The 22,790-nt window shown below is 39.9% G+C and overlaps 1 protein-coding gene across 2 annotated transcripts in view; it reads right to left on the bottom strand.

Annotated features, from left to right (window-relative positions):
* Positions 1-22,790, bottom strand: part of ifih1 (interferon induced with helicase C domain 1) — a 92,124-nt gene that overhangs the window by 20,556 nt on the left and 48,778 nt on the right. For both annotated transcript variants that reach the window (XM_052011679.1, XM_052011670.1), the window contains exons 5-6: positions 6,476-6,705; positions 4,988-5,198 (exon numbers count right to left, since the gene is read on the bottom strand). In XM_052011679.1, coding sequence (XP_051867639.1) covers positions 4,988-5,198; positions 6,476-6,705 — 441 coding nt within the window. The remainder of the gene's footprint in view (positions 1-4,987; positions 5,199-6,475; positions 6,706-22,790) is intronic.

The raw sequence follows: 22,790 nt of genomic DNA, 5'->3' as shown, positions 1-22,790 counted from the left end.
GCTAGTGAATCACTGCTTTATTTGGAAGAACTATTTGGGTCTTTGGGTGATGGGAAGGGAAGAGCTGAAAGCACAGGTGCGGTATTTCCTGCAATTGTATGGGAAAATAGGGATATGTTTCCCAGGGATTTAAGAGTGGATCAGGAAGTCACACAGGGAGCAATTCCTTCAAAATGCTGAAAGGGGAAGTGAAGATGCATGTAGTGGTGAAATTTTGTTAAACCTGTCAGAGTTTGCAAAGAATGATCCATTAAATGTGGGAGGCTGATGGGGTGGAAGGTGAGCGTCGAGGGATCTCTGTCCTTGCTCTGTCCAGAAGGGAGAGAGTGAGAGCAGAAGTGCATGAAATAGATGAGACATGGTCAAGGACTATGTCAATTATGGTAGACATAATTAGTCATGAGTTAGGAAGATGGAAGACATTTCAGAGGCACCTCTGTGGAAAGCTTATTCATCAGAGTCAATATGACAGAGACAGAGGAACAAGAAGAATGGAACAGAGCCCTTAAAGGAGACAAAATGTGAGGAAGTATAATCGACATAGCAGTGGGAGTATGTCGGTTTGTGTTGGGTGGTTTGTGTTGGGTGGTTAACTGGCTTATCCCCTAAGATAGAGATGGAGAGATCCTGGAATGGAAGTCAGAGATGGACTTTGTTAAGGTTACAATGTATTCTTATTACCTGGAGACATCTTGAATAACGTCTGTCAAAGACACACAAAATTCTATGTAATATATTTTGAAACTGAAATAAAAAGATGCATCTTATTCACTACTAAAAGGAAGTAAATAGCAGCAAGGCTGTTTATAAAGCAGTTGGGGGAGGGTCTTTGCATTTTAACAGATGAATTTACCGACACCTGCAAGAAATCAATATGAGAACCATTATAAAACCAGTGCCATATGGAGCTCATGGACTGACATGTTACTTCCCAAAAGGCAGATAAGAGCTATTTAATCATATGGAAGTTGTCCAGTTGTACTTTGGCAGTGTTTAAGGATTAATAAGTGTTGGAAACATTGGTTAAAGTCAAGAAAAGAAAGCCTTTTAGTACCTCGTGATTTATTGCTGCATGAATCATTTTCTTACCCATTCTGTTAACTAAAGGAAGGATGTTTGAAAATTACTTATTGAAACCTACAGAAAAGTCCAAAATTAAGTAGTAACCAACATAGAATTTCCACAGCTGTAATACAACATTTTCTTTTTAAAACACTCTCTCAATGTTATATGGCTTCACATCACATGAACTATGGCAGCACATACCTCTGTGACGAAAGCAATAAAATGTAAAGAAAAATACACAATATTTCAATTGGAAGAGTCTAAACAGTGTTCATGCCTATTAGGCTACTCAGAGAAAAGTAAGTAAATCACCACAAAGACAAATTATTGACATGATTCATTTCATGTACAGGCACTCATTAACAAAAAAATGTCTACTTCATGTGGTCTTGCTTACAATATTGCATGCAGATATCGTCAGTGAGAGATAATAACCTTAGCCCAAACAACATGGGAAAATATTGAAGTAGTTTTATTCCAAAATCATAATCATTTAAGAAGCGTTTGCCATAACGGTGAAAAGCTACTCTGTGACCATGACTAAAGTAAGATCAGTGTATATGCACAAGTTCTTATGGCCCAGAAATCATGGTTTGGAAGAAGACTAGAATCTGATTTCCACTCTTAAGGAGAGGGGTGGGATGTGGGCTGGAACCCGGCTCTGCAGTATTCTGTGTCACTCATACCAAGAACTTTAGCTTCCATATGGAGACAGGGGAAGGAGAGAGAGTGTATCGTATGCGGAACAGAGTTAGTTTTTTTATAGATGTGTGAATAATCATGATCAAGTGTGCTTTAGGAAGTAAAATCAGTAAGCAGACTGGGAAACAACAATCTTGCAAGAAACTCCAAAGGATCTGACTCTGACCTCAGAAATTCACTGCTGACATTTTGTTCTGATAAATGATAATTTGCAAACAGAGGTTACTGAACTTCTCCAGCCCATTCTGTCGAACAGAGAAGATTGACACACCCGACTGAAGCAAACAGGCTGATTACTCCAGGTTTGCAAGAAAGCAGACGATCGAATGAATGGAAGAGAACAATGGGAGTATAAGACTTCTATAACCAAACTGATCACTTGCTTGTGTCTGCTTATAAGAATATTCTATTCATGACTGTACAGGAGCAGAATCACATTATATACATTGAAATTGGTTATTCAGAAACTTTGCTTTAAATGTTTTGTTCCATTTATGGAGTTCAAGCCACATATTATAATACTCTAACATGAGATTTCTATACAGGGAAGTAGGTGTAGAGAACACTGAAATCGATAGGAGGGGGACGGGGCATGAAGATTTTCTGAGCTTCATTAGGAAGTTCCTTCTGTTATATTACTGAAAGAAGTCAGTCAAACAGATGGAAAGTTGCAAGCTAGCAGGAGACACTTTGAGGTCTGCTGAAGGTTCAGACCTTCATGGATAAGGTAATCCACCCCAGTGTGGAACAGTCACTTCCTCCAGTGGCAAAGTGGGTACAGTGGGAGAAATAGAAGCTACAGTGGGCCATTGATCTCCTCAGGCCTGCTCTGCCATTCATAAGATCATGGCTGGTCTTTCACCTCAGTCTCACTTTCCTGCACTGAACCCAGATCCCTTGATTTCCTTAATATCTAAAAATCTATCATTCTTTAGAACATAGAACAGTAGAGCACAGTCCGGGCCCTTCGGACCCTTCGGACCATGATGTTGTACCAACCTATATCAACCTATCCACGATCAATCTAACCCTTCCCTCCTACACAGCCCATAACCCTCCATTTTTCTGACATTCATGTGCTTATCTAAGAGTCTCTTAAATGTCCTAGTTGTATCAGCCTCTACCACCACCCCCGGCAGTGTGGTCCAGGCACCCACCACTCTCTGTGTAAAAAACCTAATTCTAACATCTCCCCTAAACTTTCCTCTACTCACCTTAAACGGATGTCCTCTGGTATATTGGCCAGTGCCACCCTGGGAAAAAGGTACTGGCTGTCCACTCTATCTATGTCTCTCATAGTCCTATACACCTCCATCAAGTCGCCTCTCATCCTCCTACTCTCCAAAGAGAAAAGCCCTAGCTCACTCAACCTTTTGTCATAAGACATGTTCTCTAATTCAGGCAGCATCCTGGTAAATCTCCTCTGCACCCTCTCTAGCTTCCACATCCTTCCTATAATGAGGTGACCAGAAGTGAACACAATCCTCTAAGTGTGGTCTAACCAGAGTTTTATAGAGCCGCAACATTACCTCATTACCCATTTTTTGTTTTTAATACGCACAGGACTGGGCCCCCATGGAGCTCTTGGTGACAGAATTTCAAAGAGTCACTATCCTTTCGGTGAAACAATTCTCCTCTCAGTCCTGAGTGATTGACCCCTTTTTTGAGTGTGACCTTGGTTTTAGACACCCCAGCCAAGGGAAACATCAACTCTTAAATCTACCTTGTCAAGCTCCACAAAAATTTTGCACGTTTCAATGAGATAAACACTTGAAGTCTTTAGCCCAGTTGGACATCATAAAATTTTCAGGCAGGGCCATGCTACACCACTCTGCTGTGCAGAGGTGAATTAGTTTGTATCAAACTTTAATGGAAGAGATTTCTGAAATGAGGAAGTTCAGGCAGTGCAGCATTCTTGTAGTATATTAGCATACTTAGAAATTTAGGTGTGTTAAATGATAGGCTTGCAGTGGGTCAACTTAAAGTTTTGATCACAACTGAGTAAGTCATGAGGGCCCAAAGCTCCAGAACCGAACAGCCCTTCTACAACCAACCTTTCCTGGTTAAGCATATGATGGAAATCAGGTCTGGGGGTGTTGCATGGAGTGTTGGGTATCATATGCAATTGGGTAGCTGTTGAGGGTGGAATCAGGCATATTGTCGATAGGAGGATCAGCACCAGGCAGTTGACAATTGTGTTTGGTTGAGTGGTGGTGGAGGGGATTGAGGCAAAGTTGCCAGGAGTTGGTTGGGGTAAAGTTACATACCATGTAGATATGAGGTGGAGAAAGAAGGGTTATCCACAGCGGAGGTGTAGGGTAGTGAGAGAAATTAAATTGGGTCTGCTGTTTGGTGGGAATGAGGAGAGGGTTTAGGGATAGAATCATATTTAAGCAAGTGAGGATAATACAGATGAGACAGGATATAAGAGGACAACAAATATCACAGGCCATGCATATTTAGAAGAAAAACCTGGAAGAGGCATACAGGCATTAGTTGCATATTGTTTTGTGGCATTGCACTTGTCTAGACTCCACTGTGTACTAGACCATCAGACACACAGACTACCTGAGGAATAATGCAAGGATCTTGTGCCACTAGCAGTAAGTCCCAGATTTGCCATAATATATAATTTTTCAAACTGCGCTGTTACACTTTCCAATATCTATACAGCATTTTTTTGACCAGACTGGATTGAATTCAGACTCCCGGTTGCTTTGCAATTTGAGCTCGTGCCCCGAGGTTATGGGAGTACACGGCAAGAAATTTTACCAATACAATACCTTACCCTGAGTTATCAGCAATGGAACTACTGCAGAGAAATGCTATTATCACGAGAAAAGGTGAAGGGAAAGAAGAAATATGAAAAGCAACTAGAGTCAAAAAGATCCTGCAGGACAGGGAGAATATGAAAATATTAAGAAGAATCCTATAAAAACCTCAGAATTGCTCCGAGTTTAACTCTGGAACCAATCCAGTTGCAGCAAACACTAGAAACTGATACAAAATGACATTTTGGTGACAAATTCATGCCAGAAACCATCCTCTCCCCTTTGGCATCACTTGTTCAGATAAATTGTATTTCAATTCACAAAATGTGATCTGTAAATTAGAGACAGGATTATTAACTGTCAAAGTAATAACTATTGCATAAAGATCTATGACAATAATTTTAATAATTAGCACATAAAGGAATTGTGTAATAAATGCAAAAATCTACCTGATAGCGTGAGATCATTAGCATCACCATTACTGGGTTCAGCCAGCTGATTCTCTAGGATCTGAGCTGTACAGATAATAATGTCATTCTCACGCACCACTTGAGGGAAGGAGATCTTCAGCTGGGTGTCACCGCTTATCTTGCTGACACTGTACTTATCTTTCAGGAATGGATTGAACTCCTTACGGAAGTGCTGGTCAACTAGGGGTACCTGAAATATGTGTGAATGCAAGAGAAGCAGTCATGTGTAATTTTGCCCAGCTAATTGAATTAGACTATGAACTTAACGTGGTTTAATGCTTTCTCTACAACGCGACAGTGATAGGTCATCAACATTGCATGTAATGATCTTGAAATTGTGAAAGGTACTTCATCAAGTAAATATTGATTTTATTTTTTTGTTATTTTATACAGATTTTATATCTTACTTCACTGCCAAATTTTCATCACAGCTGTTTTATTTTACCAAAACAATGGCGGCACTGTTACTGATGCTAGAAAGCCACCTAGCTTTCCAAAATTATGTCTTTTATGTTTATCCATAAACTTGACTCTGCACTACATCTACAGTTGTAGGTGCAGCATGTGGTTTATCTCAGTGAGCACTTCCTTGAAGCCTTATGCGTGGCTTTTCACTGAGATGGATTTGGGATATCTGTTCTCTGATGATTCACACATAACACTGGTTGCTTACTCTTCCTCCTTCTCCCTCTTGCAGCAGGTAGCCCTGTGCTGCACCGCAGGACCCCGTCATTCACCAAAGCCTCATGTCCTGAAGCAGTGGATTCAGGCTAAAGGTTTTAGTTATCTTGAGTCAAGGCTCTCCATGAAAACCTTTGAAAGTCCAACATCATGCAATTAGGGAAACAGCATGTATCCGCCACAACCAACTCTCTTTCCAATTAATCACATACAAAGCTGTAAGGGATTGCTCATCACTTTAAACAGCAAAGAGCAGGGGCAATAGGGAGGGCAAGTATTCTTTTTGCTGCTAAAAGGTGAGTTCTCCATATGTATTCATTGCATGATGTTAGCAGGATTGTTGAGACCCAATTTTTACAGCACTGATGTCATAGCAGTGATATATGAAACTGACATAACAATTTGCAATTGTTTGTAAATGTCACATATGTTACAATACTTTGAAAGCTTGGACTGCACTAGAAAAGTGACCATGCTTAAAATTCCAGCCAAATTACCACATATCACCAAAAGAATAGCTACTGGAGGGGCTGATCTTGCAGCCTGGGACTCTGATTACGTCTGGCGGGTAGTTAAGAAATTTGAAGTACAGGAAGAGTGCACATCTGAAATTCAGGATATTATTGGGTCTGTTTGGATGTATACACAGGGTTCTCTCCTGGCAAACAACTTTAGTCCCGCTAGCTATGGTTTGTGTTCTCTGACTACTGAGATTAGCTGAAGGAGATTGTCTTACATCTTTCGTGCATTGTGCAAAAAATTGCAACAAGAGGCACAATTAATTACCTTGTTAACAAGCACAATAACCTTCCCTGTTTTTCCCTCTAACTTCATTTTGTCCAGATGATGCCTGGTAATGTAGACAGCCACTCTGGTCTTTCCACTTCCTGTGGGCAGGCAAATAATGATGTTTTTACCCTCCAAGGCTGGAGCTGCTACTTCCTGCTGATAGTCTCGGAGCTGGATCTCAGGAACTGGGGAATGTCGGCCTTCCATTTTATTTTCTTCATCTAAATCTAGTAAGTGAAATAGAAAATTACGAGATGATAAACAAAGAATAAGATTGATATAGAACTGATTAATACGTATAACAAATCAATCATATATAACAAATCGAGCCCAATCACAGAGAATGGCACTTTAATGCCAAACCATAGTTTTTTTCTCATTCATAAAACATGAAAGTAACTGGTAAGGCCAATATTTATTGCTCATTCCCAGTTGCCCTTGAAAAGGTGCTGGTGAACTGCCTTCTTGATCTGCTGCATTCCTGTGGCAATGGGTTGTTGTGACTCTGAGGGGAATGGAGAAGTTCACATGTCTCTGCTGCTCCTGTTCTTCCAGCTGGCTAGTTGGGAGCTTCTGTTGAAGAAAGCTTAGGGAGTTGTTGTTGTGCAATCTGTAAATGGGGCAGACAGTTACCACTGTGCACCACAGGTGGAGAGAGTGAACATCTAGGATGGAGACAAGGGTGCTAGGCTGTTTTGCACTTGATGGTTTTGGTCTTCTTGAGAAATAGTGAAGCTGCACTGCTTGGTTGAAAAATGTACTGGAACTACTGTGCAATCCTATTATGTCAGTTCAGCTGTACATAATGGGGCTTGAAATTGCTCGATAGCTCACCCAGAACTACTATACCTCAGACGATATGCCTGCCTGTCTAGTTCCTCTGCATATTTAGAATGCTGCACACTTTCCAAAGATCAGATTACTTTGAATCAGATCTCAATTTGAACTTTTACAGCTGTCACTGCAATCATTAAATCCCCTCTAGATCTCTCCCACTCAGCAGCATTACAGAGCGGTTGAGCAACAAGGGTAAAGATTTGATCCAATTGGAAAAAGATCAAGGGTAATTTTTTCTGAATATAGTATAATGAAATATTTATTTGTATGGCTGCATGTAGCTTTATTCTCATTAAAAGCCCTATGATCTTCTGTACAAATAGTGTGGTAAGAAACTACAAAGGCGACAGAAGTCTGGAGTTTCTTCTCCTAAGAATGCCAAAGGTGTTTTTGAATTGATTCTAAAAACCATATTGTGCAAATAGTTTCCAATAATCAGTTTTGAAAATAGCAGTTTGATGATATTGCAGTGTTGTAATATGAGGAGGTATAGAATAATTGGAGAGAAATTCTTAGTTACTGTATGTGCTTTTCCCTGTGAGTTTGAGCTGTGCCAATACACAGAGAATGTAAAACAACAATGGTGCTCCTAAATGAAAAAGGAGGGAAGACAACAAAAAAGGTTTTGCTTGACACACTTATCATTTGCTGGCTTTAATGGGACACTGGTAGATGCTTAGGAGCAGGAAATTTGCTCGCCTTTTCAGGTAAGAAAGGTGAAGAACACTAGTAAATGAAAGAAGTGGTTAAGGATAAAAAAATAACAAAAATGGAAATGGTTTTGTCCTGATAAAGGAAGAAAATATATGTAGACCTCTGCCCTTTCTTAACTCTTTCTGGCAATGCGATTTAAGAACTAAAACTGCCGGTCCATTTGAGACGTGTAGGAGAGTAATTTGTAGACCACATTTCACAGCACTAAGTAATGCTGGCATTTAGCCTAGAAGCTGCAAACTCAGCAGCCAGCTGTAAAAGGAACATAATGAGCACTTTTCCAGCTGCAGGGGAATGTTGCCATTTAATGAATGGACATAACAATGATTGTAATAAAGGAGATTGCTTCCAGAGTGTCAGAAGGACCTAGGTAGGCTGGTGAAGGAATAGTGCCTGCAGGATTCAAGTTCTTTGTACATGGAGACCATCCAGAGTTGCAACTTGGTCTGCCAAGAAAGGGGTTGTCAGGGAGGTCCTTGTAATGCAGACAAGTTCCCATGCCTGCTCTTCTTGCTCTTGTGGGCTGAGGAAGAAGTCTTCTCTCCTTGCGCATGGAATCTGCTTAATGAGCAGTTTAACTGTGAGATGTGGCAGGGATCAGCAGTATCAACTCAGAATAACCTTGAGGCTAAGAAGCTGCAAGTAACTGTGAGCTTGAACTCCATGGCAAAGCAACCAAGACACGTGTGAGGTTGTTTGAGGTCACAGATCTCAGTGGGGCAAACAATGCCATTCAAGTGTTAGCCCTTTAAATAACATTTATTCAGGGAAAATGGGGTTAGCAAAACCCTGTTACCACAGTTGTTCTTTAAGAAAATAATGATTGTCAATTTTCAGACTGGGAGAATTGAAAAAAAAATCACATTAGAGATTAATTTTAGGTGTAGCACGATTGAAGTCAACTGTGGGAGGTTTCTGCTGGAGAAAAAGGAGCTAGGATGAATAAAAAATCCACCAGAAAGTCAGGAATGGAATTTCCTAACAGATGCAAAGACACCAAGAAATAGGAACAACGGAGAGTGGACTGGCAGGGGAGGATAACATCAGGATTATATTATGTGAAGAATAGAACAGAAATAGCTGGTAATATTCAGAAGGTTAGGCATCAACTGTGGAGTGAGAAACAGTTAAGTTTCAGGCCAATAACTTTTCATTGGAACTGGGAAAAGTTAGAAGAAAAAGCAAGTTTTATGATGAAGGATATAAGGAGATGTGCAGGAGAGACTGACTAACAAAATTGGTGATGGAGCTGACTGACAGAGGGTGGCAAATAAATAACAAAAGGAATACTTTGGAATGCTCTAAGCAGGAGACAAGTAAATCTGAATTGCCAGAGGACAGGAAAAAAGCTGTGAATGCTGGAAATGTGAGGTAGAAATTCTGAATGGTTAATAAGAGGAAATAGTTAAATTTAATGTTGATTTGGATGTCTGTAATGTGCTCAGTTGAGAAATGAGGTGTTGTTCCTTGAATGGAGAGGATGGAATGAGGGTGGAGAATTCAAGAGAGAGTGAACTGAAAGCTTAGGATAAGTCTTGCAGTTGACCAGAGTGTTTCTGCAAAGTGGCCTATCCAATCTGCATTTCCCCAAGAGTAGAGGAGAACACAATGTGAGCAACAAAAGCAGTATACTAAACTGGAAGAAGAAAGCTAAATCACTGTTTCACCTAGAAGCACTGTTTTGGGCCCTGGATGATGGCAGAGAAGGTAAAAGGCAGGTGTTGCATCTCCTGTGGTTGCATGGGTAGATGGGATGATAAGAGGTACTGGTGGAGGTGGGAGAATGAACCAGAGCAATTCAGAGGAATGGTCCCTTCATAATGCTAATAGGAGAGGAAAGGAAAAAAGTGTTTAATGGTGGCATCACATTGGAAGTACCTTAAATATGGAGAATAATGGGTTAAGTGTGGAGTCTCGAAGTGCTCAAAGTGAAGGTAAGGACCTTATTGTTGTTTTGGGTGGGAAGAGAGGGTGTGAGAAAAAGATATGTGGGAAAAGTAGAGACATGGTTGTGGGCCCTGTTAACCACAATGTAGAGAAACCATGTTAAGAGAAAAAAGATATATTGGAAGCACTGGTGTGGAGGGTGAAATTGCCAGAACAGATTTGACGGAGACAGGGAAACTGGGAAACAGAAATTGAGCTTTTAGATTAAATAAGGAATGATATTTTTCTGCCTCTGAACTGTTTAGCCTGCACAAAAATAAAAACAAACTTCTATAATTTAATTGGTTCTTTAATATTCCCTGATCTTAAATATAAGCAAAAATAATGTTTTTTTTCCTCAATATAATCCCTTTTATCCCCCTTTTTCATGTTTCATCATTGCAGTCCTAGACATCAAAATAATCAAGAGACCTGCTGCCACAATGCGACAAAAGGGAAAGGCTGACTCATGTTTACAACTTTCCTCTTCAACCTTCTGTTAAGCCTTCCAATTTCCGCATGACAGATTTCAATGATAAACAGAACTGAGATTGATAACTGGGCATGTGGTGAAATTGCAGCAATAGTGAAAAAAAAACTGATTTACCCTTTCAGCTTGTGATAGACAGGAGAAAACAGTAAGAATGAAACAGTATACAAATGAATGCCTTCAGTTGTCATTGCGTATTAGACTTGAGATCAGGAATCAGTAACCTTCACCTTATTGCCACAAGCAACTTGTCAGTATGGATTTGACTTTCTTCACCACATAGTCAAAAAATAGTTTGCTTAATTATTATATGGCCTCAGAGCTGATTTAACTGTGTAACACTCTACACAAATCAATGGTTAAGGGACAACATTTAAATTAAACTCAGAAAGGGGAGATGTTAGTTATCTAATAAAATACACGTAACGAGACCTTTGGAAAAAGCCTGGTCTAGAAATCATTTTGCACAGTACAATGGTGGTGAAGAAACTTCATCTGTGTTTTGATCTCTTACTATTTTATCTCTTATTGAAGGTCACCAAATTGCTCTCAAGACATCCATGCTCATGAATGTGCTCACACATGGAAATCCCAAACAAACAAAATGCTATCTAATTGTGTCCAACACACAAGATTCAATGGACACACTAAAGACTGCAGATGCTAGAGGAACTCAGTGGGTCAAACAGCATCTGTGGGAGGAAAGGAATTCGACAAGTTCTCTCATGGTAGGATCATCCAGAAGATTAAGATGCATGAGATCCACTGTGACTTGACCATTTAGATTCAGAACTGGTTTACCCATAGAAGACAGAGGGTAGTGGTCGATGGGTCATTTTTATATTATATATATATATATAAAATATATATATGTGTGTGAGAGAGAGAGAGAGAGAGAGAGAGAGAGAGAGAGAGAGAGAGAGAGAGAGAGAGAGAGAGAGAGAGAGAGAGAGAGAGAGAGAGAGAGAGAGAGAGAGAGAGAGAGAGAGAGAGAGAGAGAGAGGAGAGGAGGGAGGGAGGGAGGGAGGGAGGGAGGGAGGGAGGGAGGGAGGGAGGGAGGTAGGGAGGGAGGGAGGGAGGGAGGAGAGAGAGAGAGAGAGAGAGAGAGAGAGAGAGATAGATAGATAGATAGATAGATAGATAGATAGATAGATAGATAGATAGATAGATAGATAGATAGATAGATAGATAGATAAAAACAGGGGTGGGTGGGTTAGTAAGTTTGCCAATGACAAAAAGATTGGTGTCATTGTGGATAGTGTAGAAGGTTGCCAAATGATACAGCGGGATATAGATCAGTTGCAGATATGACCAGAGACATGGCAGATGGAGTTTAATTGAACAAGTGTGAGGTGTTGCATTTTGGGAATCCAAATGTAAAGGGAAGGTACACAATTAATGGCAGAACCCTTAACAGTGTTGATATACAGGGGTATCTTGGGGTCCAAGTCCACATCTCCCTGAAAGTGGCTGCATAAGTTGATATGGTTGTAAAGAAGGCATATGGCATGCTTGCCTTTATTGGTCGAGGCACTGAGTTCAAAAGTTAGGAAGTTACGTTGTAGCTTCATAAAACTCTAGTTGGGCCGCATCAGGAGTATTGCGTTCAATTTTGGTTGACCATTATAGGAAGGCTAGAGTCTATAGAAAGGGTTCAGAAGAAGTTTACCAAAATGCTGCCTGGATTAGAGGGCATGTGCTATAAGGAGAGGTTGGACAAGCTAGGGCTATTTTCTATGGAGCAACAGAGGCTGACGGGAGACCTGACAGAAGTTTATAAAATTTTGAGAGGTGTAGATAGAATAGACAGCCGGTATCTTTTTCCCAGGGTCAGTGTCTAATACTAGAGGGAATGCATTTAAGGTGAGAGGGGGAAAGTTCAAAGGAGATGTGTGGGGCAAGTTTTATTTTAAACAGAGAGTGGTGGGTGCCTGGGATGCGCTACCAGGGGTGGTGATGGAGGCAGATACGATTAAGGCATTTAAGAGGCTCTTAGATAGAGACATGAATATGCAAGAAATGGAGGGATATGGACCACTTCAGTGCAGGCAGAAGGGACTAGGTGTCATTAATTTAATTAGCTCGGCACAACATCATGGGCCGAGGGGCCTGTTCCTGTGCTGTACTGCTCTATGTTCTAGATTGTTTGTTGTTACACAAAATTCAATTGTGCCTGCCTGAACTGCTCATGTGGAAGCTAACCTACACAATACATGTTTCATGGTAACTTAAAAGGTATTGGTATATTATTGTCACTTGTACCGAGATATAGTGAAAAACTCGTCTTGCATACTGTTCGTACAGATCAATTCATTGCACAGTGCATTGAGGTAGTACAGGGTAAAAACAATAACAGAATACAGAGTAAAGTGTCACAGCTACAGGGAAGTGCATTGCAGATAGACAATAGAGTGCAAGGTCATAACAAGGTAGATTGTGAGGTCAAGAGTCCATCTCATTGTATTAGGGAACCGTTCAATAATCTTATCACAGTGGGATAGAAGCTGTCCTTGAGCCTGGTGGTATGTGCCCTCAGGCTCCTATCTTCTGCCTGATGGCAGAGGAGAGAAGAGAGAATGACCCAGGTGGGTGGGGTCTTTATGCTGGCTGCATAAAGTGCACCTGTTCATCCAAGTCTCAGGCTGTGGAGTATGGCTTTTGGAACTACCTGGATGCAAATCCACTTTAAGTCCTCTACTTTCTCCTTGCTGCTGGTCTTTGGGTCACCCATCACTTGATCCTGGCCTGATCACAATCCCAAAATAAAAACAGAAGATACTAAAAGCACTCTGCATGTCAGGCAGCATCTGTGGAAAGAGAAATAGTCAATGTTTCAGGTCTGAGACCCTTTGTCAGAACTTGTTCAGTTCTGACAAAGGATCTAGGACCTGATACATTAACTGTTTCACTTTCTACATAAGTTTCCTGACCTGCAGAGTGTTTTCAGTATTTTCTGGTTTTATTTCAAATTTTCAGCATCGGCAATTTGTTTTGATTTTCAATTCTGATCACATCCCTAATCCATTTCCCATCATCAGATTGATTACCTCACCAGCTTATTGGGATCCACCATATCCTGCACCTTAATACTCCCTATTCTTGCATTTCTCTTGACTGAAACACTTCCTTACTTAAGTGATGTGAGGAAAGGCCTTCATGGGCACAAATTTAGTGCGAAATGACAGTTCTGTTCTGCACATCACTTTGAGGAGAGAGAGGGGGCAGGTGTGAAATTTGAGTTGGTCCACCATAAGTTGAACATTTAACACATCTTTTCTGTGCTGATCATTCTCTGGGCTCTTATATTTATGTGTATCTGCAATGATGTTATAATTTTGGGCACAGGTATGTTTTTAATAATACTCCAGGTACAATCACTCCAAGGCTCTATATAATAGCTGTAGGATACTTCTGCTCTTGCAACCAAAATCTTTCACAATAAAGGCCAAAGTACCATTTACTTTCCTAACTAACACCTTTGTAATCCATTGTAGGGAGAACCAATTAGGGACTTTGCAGCATGTCTGAATAGAATTTTGGTGTAGATTTATTCGAGCTTTCACCATACCAAAATGGAGTATTGCATCATCAAACTACTAGAATGATGCTCAGAATTTTAGTACCTGATCCTATTAATAAACTCATTTTCAATGAGTTCTGCACTTGAAGATCATACCAGAAAACATAACAAAGAGCTTTTGGGCAGAGACCCTTGAACGTGGGCTGATGCTAGCAGATTCCTATGTTATCTTTCTTATTTTATGGAGCAAAGTTCCTTACTAGATGATACTTGTTGATTGGCTTTATCACTAACCTTTGATTATTTTAACATTGCCTACAATCAAAACTGCTGACCTATATTTAAAGTGCAGTAAAATTAGATGACATATTTTGATGGTTTTCATGCAGGCCAAAAACTGTTTTTAGTTTTGAGATTTAATGCAAAAAAAACTTTATCAAAATGATCTCAATTTAACTGTGCAGATTTGTAGCAAACTTATTTAACTAACCTTATTAGTGAGAATTAACATATTACCTTTGGATGTTCCTCTAAACATATGTTGCCTGCAGGGAATAATTTTCTGTAATTATTGCTGTGATTTTCTGGATAAGATTCCTTAAGGAAACATGGGGTTTTAAGCATTGGAATCATTTGGTGTCAGAAATCCCCTAATACAATGAATTAATTTTAATATATAATCTTAAAGAATGGAATATTTCTATAGGGTTCTTTGATATCTTTATTCAGTTCTTCCTCATTTAAATCTCACCATCACAAGACACCAAAGTACATCTGCTCCCAGCAATCAGTTCTCAGTCTCTGCTATCATTCAAATTAGAATCTAATCTTGGATCACCTTTGTTTTTCTAGGTCAGTAGAATTTAGTGTCTGGAGGATGAAGAATTTACAGAAAGTATCCCCAAAGAGGGGAATGTATCATCTGATATTACTCTAGCAAGCTGAGAGACTGGCTAAATACCTGTGGGAGAAGGTAGCCCTGGGTAACTCTGGGTGACTTAAAGAGAATGTGGAACATGGGAAGAGTTTCAGAAGGCCTAGGCAGCAGTATTTTGAAGGGAGACCTCACATTCTTGCTTTGATGCAGAGGGGAAGATTTCAAGAGTGGGGCTTACAGTCAAGCACTAATTCCCTTATACCAGGACTTGTTAACTGCAGTGGGTAGGCTGCCGAACAGCTTATGTACAATGCAACTGGGCATGGAAAATTTCAGGTCCAGAATATATGGGGTCATCCAGCAAGAAAATGAGATCTTGAAATCAGTCACGGAATGAGTGGTCAGTGAAGGGCGAGAGACAACAATCAGTCTCTGGGACCTCAACAGAGCTATTCAAGATCATGTACCACACGCCATCAGTGAATGATTAGCAGCATCCCACTTCTTCATTTCCTGCAAGTGGGGAAACACCTTATGGAAAAAATTGGAATAGGTCAATGAGCACAGAAACCAAAGGGATTGCACAAGGGTTATCTAATTTTGATAAGAGTAGTAAAATGTGCAGTGTGCGTAATATACAGTTTTTATTGACCAAAGAGGTAATGTTGCAGGACCTTTAGAACATGTAAAAGGAGGGTATAAACATTGGGATAATTGGGTGGAGGATATGCTGAGTAAAAACTCTGTATAATAAGCTATTAAATTAGAAAACTTTTGAGCTGAATGTACTTTTATAGATGCGTCTTTTGTGTTGTTGAGGGGGCAGTTGTGCTAAGGATGCATCATGTGTAACCCCAGCATATTTTGCATTTGGTTAGGTTCAGATCATAACTGATTATCTTTTCCAACAAACAAAAATCCAGGCGAAGGGAATAGGTGTTGTCTGGCTGGAGAAACCTGGAGTTCTCAGAGGGTGATAAAGCAGGAGAAGTTTACAGAGATAGGAAAAGGCGAAACCATGAGGGATTTGAACACAAGTACGTGAATTTTAAAATCCAAGCATTGGTAGATGACCGGAAGTATCAGTCAATGGTAGGAGCTGCAGAGCTTCAAATGAGCTCAAATTTATGGAGGATGGAAGATGAGAGGCCATCCAGTGAGGCATTGGAACTGCCAAGCCAGGAGGTAACAAAACCACAGAAGATGGCTTCAGCTGCTGATGAATGAGGCAGGAGCCAGCATTCAATTAAACTCATTATGTCTCTAAAGCCTAACTCTAGATTCTCCATGTATGATTTGTGGAAGTGCAGGAAATGTCTTCATTCTATTTTCATGTCATGGCAAATGGTATAACGAAAAATCTTATGACCTTATAACATTTGGCAGTATTGGTTCTCTCCACATAGGTTTGGAGTGCCATTCTTCAAACTGAAATTTTCAGCTGGGGTAGAAATTAGACTGTTGAAAGCATTCAATTAAAAAATTTCAAATTTTCCATTCTCTGACTATACAAGTAAACTGCACTAACACAGAAAGTGAATTGAATATTATAAACACCTACTGCAACTAAACTATAAAAATAATGTATACAAGAAAAACACCATATTTTAATTCTAGACTTGGATAACCTCTTTGGAGCACTAGATTCTGTCCTTTATGTTGTAACATATAGAGTTTACCACCTTTCTTGGTATTCAGAAAAAGGCCTACACAGGTCATTTCTTTAGCAGTTGGTAAGAGTAGTTGAGATTTTGGAGCATTTGCATATACTACAAATGATTAAATTGTTACTATTCTTGATTTTTTTTATGGCTTGAGTCAGCAATATGGACACACAGACCCTTGATGTACATATCTCTTTTAACATTTTCAAGAATATAGTTGTAATTACAGGATGTGAGTCTGTACCACAGCACTCAGTACAGTTTCTTGAAGAGCTAAATGGCCTACTACTCATTCCATGCTGATCAATGGCATATTACAACTGCTCAGAATGCAACAGAATGGCAGAATAAATTTGTTATGGTTAAAGAAACAGTGAACAAATACAGCTTGATACAAGTTTTTTTTAAAAGATATGAAGCTGGAATGGGCATTAAATGGCTACATTGGAAGTGACCTGCATAACTGTAAATGATGAAAAAAATCTGTGGGCAGTGTCCTCAGTCTAACCAGTTGCTTCATCAATAACCTTCCTCCACTATGTCGGAAGCAGGAATGTTTGCTGATAACTGCAACATTCAGTTCCATTTGCAACCACACTGGTGATGAAATAGTCCATGCCTGCATAGGTTTAAAATTCAAACAACATTGAATTATAATGTGAGATTGGTGAAAACCTAAATGCCAAAAGTTAAGAGATCAGTGATAGAAATTTACTCTGATAGGCAAAGCAGTGGAGTGCTGACATTTTCAGTGGTTGTCTAAATCTGCTGCAAATTTCAAAAATGCCTCTCAATAAGTTGCTGGACACTCCTTCCCGAGGCTAGGTTCAGGGCTTCAGCAGCCACAGGCTCAACTAGGCCTGTGTATGGCTAGGGCAGGGAAACTTTAGAGCTGTGTCATTTGGAAGACGAGAGTTGGTGGATTGGGACTGGCACCTGTGATGCTGTGGATGGGTCAGAAGATCAAATCTGGCATTACTAACGTTGATGTGGTCGACTGGGACTGGTAGAATTAGTGCAGGAATCAAGGCCTGGATTTTAAGTGATTGTAGGCTTGAGGCATGATGGAAGAGTCACTGCTGTGCAAGGGATTCCCAGAGGATAAAGATAACTGATTTACTTATATGAGCAGTGTCCCCATCCAGAACTATGCTGGGAAGATCACATTGTCCTAGGAATTCTCAACAATGGGCTTTCTAGGTAGATGCTCATTAATATTTCTTGTTGAAAGGGGTTTGACTGCATGATAATGTGTTCAGAAAAGTATGATTCTCATGCAACAAGGGAAAAAAGTAAATAGATTGATTTTTTAAATGAAATGTGATAAATAAGTGAAGTGGGAGTAGAATAGTTGGAAAATAATGAGTACAAGATAGTTATATTCCATTTGAACATAGAACATAATGATGAAGAGTCAAACATAAAGATGTTGGATTTGAAAGAAGCCAAAGTCCAGTGAGAGAAAAAAAGAACCTGGCCTTAATCTAGTGTGCGTATGAGTTAACAAACGGGGTGACATAACAGCAGTGGAGATGCTTTAGTAGTAGATGAATAAAGTACAAAATAAATATATTCCTGTAACTGTAAAGGTAGAATGACACAAGGAAATCAATTTCCACACCTAATGCAAAAATCAGAAAGACTAAATGGAATTATGAAGAAAACAACCAGCAGATAATGTAAATATAAACAAAAATGATGCCAATTATGCCAGGTTATTCCAAAGTAACTAACGACTAATGCAGCCACAATTTTGCAAAAAAAAATTCTAAACAAATTATTCCAAAGCAAAACAGACTGCCACAGCAGAAGCAAATCAGATTCTGTCTTTGTCACTGTGTAACATCTAAATCAGACCTGTCAAGCACAATTGGGCCATTCTGTCAGTCACTTCTAATGGTTCAATGTTCAAAGTATATCATTAGAATTATAGTTATGGAAGTGGCACCCATCATACTAAACAGGAAAGCTAAGCCTTATTGTACCTTTGTGACTTCACATGTCAAATTTTATTATTTAAATGAAGATGGTACAATGCCCTGAAGTAAAATGAGCACAAGTTTATGTCAATTGAGCACGAGCACTGGAAATATTTAACCTATACCTTTGATGGACCATGAAATGTAAATGCTGGGTTTTTATTTTTACAGCTTTATTTAATAAAAGACACTGCAGCAATAAAAATATTATCTGTCTTACATTTGTTCTGTCTTAGACTTGGCATTTCTACTGTGTATTTGGTTTTATATAAATGACTGAACCAATAAGCTCTACTCTGATGATAAGGCTGAGTTATCCCACTACCTTTGCCCAAGATTATTCGATTTTGGCTCTTTATAGTTATACCTGATTTTCACAAGGTTACATGTGAACAATGCACTGAAAATAAAGCATATTGAATGTGTAATTACAGTAAAACTCCATTAATCTGGCAGGCTTGAGACTTTGGTGGTGCCAGACTAGCAGATTTTCTGGACTATTGGATGTTATTCCATTAATAAACTTTTAATTCAGTTTTTTTTAAGATGCAACACGATAGCGTAATACACTTTCCAGTGAACCCGGTAAGCTTAAAGGGAGCGTGGAAAACAAGGTCCGGGTAAGTTTCAAGGGAATTTGGGAAGCAGAACCTGATGAGTTTCAAGAGAGAAAACCAAGTGAGTTTTAAATAAATGTGGGAACGAGGGCCCCAGTGTGTGAAAGGAAGTGTGGGAATTAGGGCCCCAGTGTATAAAAGGGAATGCAGGAACTGTGGTCGCAGTGTGTGAAAGGGAGCACAGGAATTAGCACTTGCTGAGCCAGATGCCAAACCATAGGCACTTCTGAATAGTATTACTGGAGTTTTACTGTAAAATTAATTTTGGCTTACCTTATCGCATCAAATTACAGGCATAGCTGACTGGAGAGGAACCTGGCAAGATGATAGACTTTAAGGATAATTCCGAAAAATAGGGCCCCCACTGCACAGTTTTACTTGGCACAAGTGCATAGTAGTATGGTTGTCACGGGATTTTAATTTCCTGCCTATTGAAACCCCATGGTTTTCTGCCAATTAATTTTAATTCTCAGAAAATCATAGGGATCTTGAACTCCTATTTTAGATATGTGCTTCTGGCAAGTAAAGCTCCCTGCTCAGATAACACTTTGTAAAATTATACCTATTACTTCATATTTGTGACGCCTTAATGCACTTTTGTCAGGGAATATTTTATGTGACAGGTGTCAGAATAGTAACAAAAATAAAAAATGACAATTATCCTCAGCTTTGCATATGATAATCCAGAAGCAGGTTCTCTCTCTCAAACCTCTTATGCCTCACCTCTTTGGTATTATAGGTTCCCAATCCCCAAGTTCACTCCTTTATTCACATGCTACGTACTCTCTTCCATTCTTCTGAAATTCCCCCAATTACATATTTGTTCATCCAATGTTTTTAATTTCTGAACTGCTTATTGGCATATCTATCCTTCAGAAACCACCTCATGCCCACTTCATCTTACTAACATCCTTACTCGTTGCTTTCTACTCATAGAATTACAGATGCATTACCACACAAGAGACCATTCAGCCCACCAAGATGGAAACCAGCTCTTGTAAGTGCAATCCTCAGTTCTTTTCTTATAGGTAGTCTTGACATTTTTTTCCCTGAAATAGTTAATTCCATTTGAAAGCCCTGATTAATTCTGTTTAGTTTACAATGAGTTATCCATGATTGATATTATTAAGTGCATCAGTAATTATATCATGAACATTTCTGCGAGTACATTGAAGATCTATGGATTTGTAAAAGTTGAAGAAATATTATGCAACCGTAAATAAAGCTTACTTTCTTCAGACCTTAATTTTATTGTGTGCTGGCAGGAGGTAACAACTGAACCCACCATCTTTTTTGACGACAGAACCAACTGAGAATACAGGTGGGTTATACCCCAATATTTCTTTTGGGCATGAAGAGGGTGGCTAAGCTGTCAAGTGGGAAGTGCTCATTACAACCTAAATCAAGCTGTCCATTAAATCGATAGGGAGAGTAAGAAAGAACACAGGGCAGAGCCTGATGCAAGCATTAGGTTACATGGCGATGCAAATAAAGGGCCTGTTGTGTGTTTGAACCTCCTCTGCAGCATTGGTTTGTCCTGAGGCAGTACAGATGAGAACCACATATGTAGAAAAGGTTACCTATAAAAGGATAATTGAAGGCAGCCACTAAAATGATAAATGTGTTAAAAATATTTATCCCATTAAGGATTCTGAAGGATCCCCTTCTGACTCAGAATGAATTTTCGGCAGCCTCCATGCACTTTTTGTTACTTTTACTTATACAGCAGTGAAACAGGCCCTTCCGGCCCAATGAGCCGGGCTGCTCAATTACACCCATCCTAACCTACTAACCCATACGTCTTTGGAATGTGGAAGGAAACTGGATGTCACACCACATTAAGACTTAGAATGGGGGAAGGGCCACAGTTTAAGGACCTCCTCTCACTACACACTTGGTGGCTGGAATCTGTGATAAAACTCCATGAACAGTTTGCCCAAAGGTTGTATGTAAATGATAACTATTATCATGCCAACATTAACTAAAAATACTGCCATATGAAAGACCCTCCCCAACCAATTTAAAGTTCAAAGTGGCCTTGGGAATGAATAACTTGCTGCAAAAACAAGGCTAGATTTTTGTCAAGTGGTCTGAGTGGTTCTTGCTCCCCTTCACCATCAGGTTTGATTGCCTGAAGGTGCTGGAATGATCATTTGAAGGAGCTGGCAAACCCACCAACAACTGGGTGGTGTGTAAAGTCAAGGTGTCACAGACACTGGAATTGTGGAAAGTATAGTCCCTCTTGATTGTAGGAAAGAACCTGGTCATCAGGTGCAAGGTGCTCTGAGTGTTACTTTATGTGGCGAACATATGATGCGTACCCTATACCTTTATTGCTGCTGTCTTCCACATTATCTGAAGATCAAAAGTCTACAAAGACACAATGTACAAATATCCAGAGATAGGGGCGAGAATGTGTCCACTGCCTGATGGCTACTCTTGTGTGTGGTTGTATCAAGTTGCGCATAAACCCTAAGTACACAAACAGCAAGTATCACTATGTACTGAGGCTCTGTCTGTCCCTGTGAAGAATGTGTTGCTATAGGACCTTTCATTCTCTTGAAAGTTTGTGGAGAGAAATCAGGATCAGAATGTCCTTGAGACCTCGTGAGAAAAGGAAATGGTTCACCAAACAGATTGTCAAAGTTATATCGCAGAATGCCTTATCACCAGAACTTTCAAACAAACACCAGGATCTTGATTATCTGGTGGTGAAAAAGCGCAACCCCAACCCCCATGCACAAGCAGATTTTCAGCCCCATCACAAATTCCCCTCAAGGCGACCATCCATCTTCTTAAGGTTTGTCCACTTGCCAATAAGCTGTGGATTGGGTTTGTCAAGTTTCATCCCAAACTGTTACCTAAACAGCATTCACATCCTGAGGGCACACACCGAAACAAACATCAACCATTAAGGAAGGTTATCAAGGCAGTGAAAGATGCTGTCTGGTCTGCTGAAATATAGCAATCTTCCAATGTAAAGAGCTATTCATTCCCAAATGTTGCAGAATGGCAGAGTTGCAGAATGCTGAGGGTTGTGTTAAAGCTTGCTTCATCTGCTGTAAAGGTCCCATGTGTCAAAACCCTTCAGATATGTGAAGAAAATTGATGTCATGCTGATGTGTAATGCAAATCTTGTAAGTAAATGGCACAACATCTCTTAGACTGAGAATACTGATATATTAATGTACTATATATTTGCAAATTTTATGAATGAAGATGAAAAAACAACAAGATACTGGTGGAACTCAGGAGGCCAGGCAGCATCCGTGGAGAAAAACAGACAGCCAGGACCCTTCTTCAGGACTGAAGATAGGAAAAGGGGAAGCCCAATATATTGTGGGGGGGGGGGGGGAGAAACAGAGTAATGATAGGGGACAAAAGAGGGGAGGCAGGGTGGCACAAGGTGGTGATAGGTAGATGTAGGTAAGAGATAGTGATAGGTAGATGTGGGGGAGGAGAGGAGAGCAGATCTACCAGGGGATGGGTCAAAGGTATGGAGGCAGGCACCCCATGGAGGAGGGTAGGGAAAAAAAAAGAAATAGATGAGGAGAAAAAGAGAGGCTAGGAAAGGGAAGAAAAGAAAAGGCATGGTGGTAGTGGGGGGTGGTTTTGGTTTACTTAAAGTGGGAGAATTCGACATCCATGCTGTTAGGCTGCAAGGTCTCAAGACGGAAAATGAGGTGCT

This window comes from Pristis pectinata, chromosome 1 (genome assembly GCF_009764475.1).
Source record: "Pristis pectinata isolate sPriPec2 chromosome 1, sPriPec2.1.pri, whole genome shotgun sequence".
NCBI classification, from domain to species: Eukaryota; Metazoa; Chordata; class Chondrichthyes; order Rhinopristiformes; family Pristidae; genus Pristis; species Pristis pectinata.
This window is presented reverse-complemented; position numbering and strand designations above follow the sequence as displayed.